The 7,326-nt window shown below is 51.3% G+C and overlaps 1 protein-coding gene across 1 annotated transcript in view; it reads left to right on the forward strand.

Annotated features, from left to right (window-relative positions):
• Positions 1 to 642: 642 nt before the first annotated feature.
• Positions 643 to 7,326, forward strand: part of RNF19B (ring finger protein 19B) — an 11,989-nt gene continuing 5,305 nt past the window's right edge. Inside the window, exons 1-4 of the mRNA XM_035904033.1 lie at positions 643 to 845; positions 4,757 to 4,962; positions 6,612 to 6,756; positions 7,208 to 7,326. Of these exons, the coding sequence (XP_035759926.1) occupies positions 793 to 845; positions 4,757 to 4,962; positions 6,612 to 6,756; positions 7,208 to 7,326 (523 nt within the window). The 5' untranslated portion in view covers positions 643 to 792. The remainder of the gene's footprint in view (positions 846 to 4,756; positions 4,963 to 6,611; positions 6,757 to 7,207) is intronic.

Raw genomic sequence — 7,326 nt, forward strand, 5'->3', positions numbered from 1 at the left:
GGAGGGGGGGGACCCGCTGTCCCCACAGGGTGCTGCTCCGTCCATCCGCCCTGGAGTGGCTCAGGGAAGGGGAACCCCCACCCTGGTGGGGCACTGCCCGTCCCCAGCAGGTCTTAGGGGTGGTGTTCCAGCTGGGATGGTCCTGGACCCCCTGTCCCCGTGGGATGCTGCTCAGCCCCAGCAGGTCCTGGGACAGCTGGGGGTGGTGTTCCAGCTGGGATGGTCCTGGACCCCCTGTCCCCGTGGGATGCTGCTCAGCCCCAGCAGGTCCTGGAGATGGCATCCCACCCCCTGTCCTGCTGGGGTGCTGCCTGACTTCACCTGGGTCCAGGACAGCACAGGGAAGGGCGGCTCACCCCTGGTGGGGGGGTGCTGCTGCTGCATGCTCCTGGTCCTCCCGAGTCCTGAGAAGAGCCCTCACTGCAGGCGTGCTCTGCTTTGCTCATCAGCAGTCTCTTCAGGACAGCTGATGGGCCTTGGGTACCAAAATGGCACTTTGTCCATTCCTACCGCCTCGCTAGAGCACTAGGATTTGCCCTTGGGGATTGTGGAAATACAAACAAATCAAGTATGAGTGATAGGACTTGAAGGGGATTTTAGCTGAGCCATCATTTCCCTAATTTAAAAGAAAGCTTTTTTTTTTTTTTTTTCTGCACAAATGGGAAGCGTGGAGTTTCCTGGCTGTGTCTATCACTGCGAGCTGTGGGGACGGTGCATGGGGACACTGCAGCTTCCACAGTGGGGAAGAAGGAACCATGAACAGCCGCTCTTTCCCAGTGAGGACGTGAATGCATGGCACAGAGGAGTGACTCTGTGCTTAAGTTGACTCATTATCCGTTGCCTAAGTGAGGAAGTGTCTGTTTGTCTGTCCAGAAGTCAGCCCAGCCAAGCTTGATGACTTTATCTGCGTGTTGCTTTCATTTTCTCTTCTCTTTTCCTTCAAATGAACTCTGCTGGCTTCTAGTTGAGCGTAAGCCAAAGCTGCCTGGAAAAGGGCTTTGTTTGGGAAACTTAGAGAAGTGCTGCGAAGTTTAGCTAGAACTCGGCTTGGATTGCAGTTCTGGGTAGCAAGAACATGAAAGGAAAATCTGACCTAGTAGTCAGAATGGAAAGCGTGGTGGGAGGGTTGTGAAGATTTAATCAGAGCACTGTAATAGCCTTCCTATGCAAATCGGTTAACCTGGCTCAGGTTACCCATTTCACAGCCTCCCAGCATGGCTGTATAAGGGCTTGTTGTTCAGAGGGCAACTTTAATAGCAAACAACAGCTTTGCGCCTTTCTGAAGCAAAACCGAGCACTAGATCTTGATAGTTCAGTAGCGCTGGGGATAAGATCAGAGAGATAGAGCAGGTTATGTTGCCCACAGAGCAATACCAGAGGGAATGCCCCTGCTGTTAACCAGCTGGAGAAAATCCGGTACCTCCTTACTGAAGCTCAGCTCTTTGGCTGCTGTGATATTTATCTGTGTTCAGGATAAGGTGCAAATGCAGCGTAGGTCACCGAGGCTGGCTGGTTGGAAGGAGCTGGCCTGGAGGGCATTGCCTCTTTGAGAGTAACCCAGCTTGAGTCTGATCCAGCACTTGCTTTGGGGGGTTTGGGCAGGCCGGTGGCATGCACAGCTCTTTGTGCCAGCAAAAGCCTCCTCCCTGCTTAGCCTGTTAGCAAGGTGAGCCAGGCGACGTGCATGGGCATCCTCCCCTGAGCTGCCCAGCAGAAGCAAGGAGTGACCTGGCTTTTGGAAACCAGGCAGCTCTCGCCAGTTGCTGCGGACCAGTGCTACTACTGGGATGTAGCGCTCAGACAAAGGCTGTTGGAATCAGCCCTCCGGCAGGGAGAGGAATTAATCACCCTATTCATTCTTCCCAGCGAGCTTGTGTCGCTGTGCTTATGTAAAGTCAGGGTATGAATTATTTACAGCGGGCTTTCCCACCGTAGTAGCGCCAGCATACCGAGCCGGAGCGGGAACGCAGGGCTGGGGGCATGGCGATGCTCAGTGCTGGTTGTCACCCACCGCCGAGGCGATGGCAGCGAGGGGCTGCTGGGCGACGGCAGACAAAACCCTGGGTGTGGGGCATGCGACATCCTGTGCCGTCCACGCGTACCGCAGTCTTTCGTAAATGAAAGAGCTTGGCTGTGCTGCCGGGGAGGAGGAGGAGGAGCAACACAACACCGGTGTGTGTTGTCATGGAAACACTGGTCAATTGATGCGCCATCAATCGCAGTACAAATAATTTTCTATGTTTGCAGCTTTTTTTTTTTTTTTTTTTTTTTTTTCCCTTGCTACAATCAGGCGGCATCCGCTGTCTAGTGTTTGTCACACTGCATCTCTCCTAGAAGCTTGGGAGAATAACAGAACCTTTAAAGAAACGGAGCTGTGTAGGCTGGGCTCCGTGAATGAGGCGGGAGGCAACTACTGAGGCTCTGACTCCTGCGGAGCAGCAGGCGGAGGGATGGAGGCAACTCATGGCCATCCAAGGAATGGCCTGGGAACGATGCTGTGTGATTCCTGGGGTCTCGGGAAGACACTCGCTGTCATTGGTGCATGGGGAAAAGTCAGAGTTTGCCTTTTCATCTGCTGGGGTTGAGGCTGTTTAACACAGCGATGTGTCCGAGGTCAGGTGAAGGGGGCGCATGCGTTGGCCATCCAGATCCTGCCAGGGCTCATCCTAGGCACGTTGCTTCAACAGCCTCTCTCCAGTTGACCTTGAATTCGGAGATGTGTTATTTCTTTCCCTGGTAGGCAGTCATGTAGTTTGTTTCCCCCCAGCTCTGGGTTCATGACATTTGTCTTTTCAGCTTTAGGAATAAAACCATCAATGGTGATGATTTAAATTTCTCTTAGGATTTTAGCTCAAGTGTTTAGAAAAACTATCCATTTTGAGTGAGGGGTTGATTTGGAGCATGGGGTTGCTTAATATATTACGCTGAGCTTTCCTAGCCCGTTATTATGGTTTGAAACAGTAGCGTGTCATAACACAGCTGGTCAGATGAAGTTGTTTGGGTTTTTTTGTTTTGGTTTTTTTTTTGCCAAGGGTAGGTTTTTGGCTGTCTGATAGCAGCAGGGTAAGGATGCTTAGTGGGATCTTCCCTAGACAAGATGCGTAGGATCCAATGTGGGTCAAGTTTGTCCCTCCCAAACCCCCAGGCCATCTGTATCCCGTCTCTCCTCCAGTATTAGTTTCACGTGCAGGAGTGCGCAGCCGTTGATGCACACGGAGACCCTGTAGTCGTGCTTCCCGGCCCCGCGCTCGGTGCGGAGCTGTTGTTTCTTTGGCGATTATGTCGTACTCTGGCAGGATGAAGTTGCTCAAACTCCCACGGGATATGAATCATTGTGGTATGACACATTCAGCGGTTCTCACGCTGCTGCCTCCGAGAAGAGGCAATACAACTTGAGCTACACAAGCTCTAAATATAAAACCTTAAATAGGAGTTATTCTCCTCTGACCGCTAACAAAAATACTGACGATGAACAACAAAAATACCCTTTGCCATACTGGTGTCACAGAACTGGAAGACGCTTCTGGAATTGCTCAATTCTACCCCTGCCAGTGGAAACAACCTCATCCTAGATGACTGTAAGCCAGCTTTCTCGTAGCGGCGCTTGGTGATGCTGCTTCGACTTTTGTGTACGCAGCGTGCTTCCTTCTGGAAGCATCACGCTGCTATCGGAAGAAGTGAGCCGCTTGAGCCTGGCCTCCCTCTCATGCACATCCAGTTGGTTTTACTCAAGTTTTGGCTTACTCTGGAGGCAGAGCGTTCTTCTTCACTGCTCTTTAAAAAAGAAAAGTCTGTGGAGCTCAACAAGAGGTTGGACATTAGGAAAAATTTCTTCACGGAAAGGGTTGTCAAGCACTGGAAGGGGCTGCCCAGGGAAGTGGTTGAGTCCCCAGCCCTGGGGGTATTCAAAAGCCGGGCAGACGAGGTACTTAGGGACAGGGTTTAGTGGTGGGGTGGCAGGGTTAGGGGAACGGTTGGACTTGGTGATCTTAAAGGGCTTTTCCAACCTAAACAATTCTATGATTCTAAGAGCTGGCTTCCTCAGGTAGCCACACATGGAAGCCCCTGTTCTTCCGCTTTTTTAGAATCATTCAGTTGATAGAAGTGCCCAGGACAACCTCAGCTTTCCTAGACTCCTCCAATCCGTGTAGCGTCCACTCATATGCCCGTCCTAAGGACCGGGGTATGTGTGTTTAGCTGCAGGTGCCTGGAAAGAGCAGCGTGAGCCTTTCCTAGGAGCCTGAATTGGCAGAAGCAGCAAGCTGTTAGCTGGGCACACCAGGCAAGACAGATCTGGTCCGTGTGAATTGACAGTGAGAACTGCCAGCAGTTACTGAGGAGCGAATTCAATATCGTAAGCTGTCTGTATAAAAGGTATCTGCCCCAAGTAACCCAATTAGCTCTACTTAATTTCAGGCCCTGCAGTGCAAGCCACAGGACCGGAGAGAGCAGGAATTTGTCTAGCGTGCAGGCTGCTGTACGGACAGTGATCAGAGAGAAGATGAAAAAAAATGGGATGGGAGAGATGGGCTGATCCCTTGATCCGCAGGGCAACGTTGCTGCAGGCTCCGGGGGTAAAAGCATGTGTGGCTCGCCGTAGCCTGAGATCGCACTGCAGCAGCTCTTCAACCAGCTGCTTTGAGCAGAGCAGCTCAGGCAGCGACAGCCTCCTGTGCCGCCCCTGGGCAGGCTGGATTAAAAGGATCGCTTGATAACTTTGTCTTTTACTAATTCAGCCGGTCTCTTCCTTCTCCAGTTATGCGGTTATTGCCTACGGCTGTGCCAGCTGCCCCAAGCTGACCTGCGAGAGGGACGGCTGCCAGACGGAGTTCTGCTATCACTGCAAACAGATATGGCATCCCAACCAAACCTGCGACATGGCCCGCCAGCAAAGGGCACAGACGCTCCGAGTACGGACCAAGCACACATCAGGCCTCAGTTATGGACAGGAATCCGGGCCGGGTAGGGATTCACGTGTTTTTTGGTTACTCGGTGCCTGTGGAGCTGAGAAAGAGCCACCTGCGTGGAAAACCCCGTCCTGCCAAAGCAGGGGGGATGTTAGTGCCCTGCGGGGAATGGTGCTGCGTGGCACAGCTGAGGGTCTCCAGCAGCCGCGGGTGCGAACAGCTGTGAAAGTCAGAGTCATTTCCCCTTCTCGTGTGCGTTAGAACAAATCTGGCAGGCTCCTCCAAGAATACAAAACAGATCAGTAGGTGATGATGTGCTTTGCGTCCTTCCGCGTCAAGGCAGCTCCCCTCATCCGCCCCAGCTAGGCTTGTGGCTGTTTTGATCTTGGATGTTCTTGCTTCTTGCTGATCTAAGCCCTGAACAAATAGGTGCTTTTTAGCCTTGCAACTTCAAATTTGCCTGCTGTGGTAGTAAAGAGTAGTATTCATGCCTTGCTGAATGTGGGGAGCCTTGCTCCGTGCAGCTAGGTGTAAGTAATGTCAGGTACAGAAAAAATGCCAACCCACAGACTTCTGTGCTGCCTGGTAGGAGCTGCTGTGTCTACTGAGTTAGCGTTTGTTAAAAATAACTGTATTGACTCTGGAAGTGGGCAGTAAGGCCGTTTCATAAAGCCCCACCCCACCCCAAACAAAACACCCTGCTTTTTCTTCTATGTCAGGAGTTAAAAATGTCAATACGCTTCCTTAGAACGCTGCTGTCGTGGGTGGTTCCAAGGTGGCTTAGTGCTATGTCAAGGTTCAACGTGCCCCAGTTGGAGGTCCCTGACAACGGACAGCATAGATACTACCACAGCCTGTGGTACAAACCAGCAAGCAAAAAATAATTTCTTGAGTTTTTACACCCTTTTAAAGGAGATCCCTGCCAGGAGGAGCTTAGCACTTAGCCACTGAAAGAGAGGTTCTTGAGACAGTGGTTTTTCCCCACCCTGTTCTTGCTGGATTCAATGTAGTGATTAATAGGGTGCGAGCTGGTCTCAGCAGCTGGATTTCATATTATCGAGTGTTGCAGAGCCTGCCAGCAAAGCCCTGAACCACTGCGCAGCCATTGCATAACTGCGATCAGATGACGCTTGAATTAAGGAAGAGATGAAGGACCCTTATCCTGCTCTGCCAGCAGCAAACTGGGGACTGGACAGCCTCTGCACCGGACTCCTTGAGTGCAGCTGCAGACCCGGTTCCCATTCTGGCTGTTTTTGAAGGCCACGTTTGGAGTTTCTCCGATGCCGCCTTCTCTCAACCGTTCTGTTGTTCTTGGCCCGTGAATCACCTTAGTGGAGCAATTTAGTAATGGTTCGTGCTTAGGCTGTTGCCTTGGCTAGCACAGGGCAGGTATGACTTGTCCCAGCATTTAAGCATGTTCTGGAGTACATCCTGTTCAAGGCTGGAATAAGCTCTTAAAGTGACTGTTGTTCTCAGTCCCTGCTGTCCAGGCAAATGGCTTGGGTGGGATCTGCCTCATCAAGATTATCTTCTTGCTCTGAAGATAAACTAAAGGCTCAACCATCCCCACTTTATCTGTGATTAGCGAAGGTGTTCTGCCCGCACAGAAAATAAGGGTTTCAATCCATAACGAGAACCCCCTCGTTGATTCTGCATACTCACAGCACAGAGAGTCCAACTCAATCCCATGCTTCTTCCCCGTAGCTGATGACATCAAGCCATGTCCGCGCTGCAGTGCTTACATCATCAAGATGAACGATGGGAGCTGTAACCACATGACCTGCGCGGTGTGTGGCTGCGAGTTCTGCTGGCTGTGTATGAAGGAGATCTCGGATCTGCATTACCTCAGGTGAGGAGAGGAGAGGCATGCCTGGGCTCCCACCGGTGGGGTAGCACACGCTTCTCTGAGGCTGGCTGGAGGAGTTGATTTTGTGTGTCAGCCTTTCATCCTCCTGCCTCTCCAATCAGGCAGCAAAATTTTTGTCTTTCGGACCCAAAGAGCTGAATTTTCTTCCCACTTCACAGTATGAGGATGCTTTTCCACACCGAGAAAAGCTCCTCCTGACACAATTGCATTTGAGAGCTCTTGGCTTACTGGATATTAAACAGTAGCATGATAATCACCTTGATGAGCAAATTCATATTGGTGGGGGGGAAGAAAAGAGGGAAACCTTTTTTGCGTTGTCTACTCACTTCCTAAGTTTTGGGTTTTGTTCATCTGGAAGCTGAACTTGGGGTTCTCAGGAACACTTAGGAATTGCTGTGGTGGTAATGTAATATTTTTTTTTCTTTCTATTAAGCCCCTCTGGCTGTACATTCTGGGGCAAAAAGCCATGGAGTCGTAAAAAGAAGATTCTCTGGCAGCTGGGCACATTGATCGGCGCTCCTGTCGGCATTTCCCTGATTGCTGGCATTGCCA

The sequence above is a fragment of the Egretta garzetta genome, unplaced genomic scaffold (assembly GCF_000687185.1).
Source record: "Egretta garzetta isolate BGI_Z169 unplaced genomic scaffold, ASM68718v1 scaffold101, whole genome shotgun sequence".
Taxonomy (NCBI): Eukaryota; Metazoa; Chordata; class Aves; order Pelecaniformes; family Ardeidae; genus Egretta; species Egretta garzetta.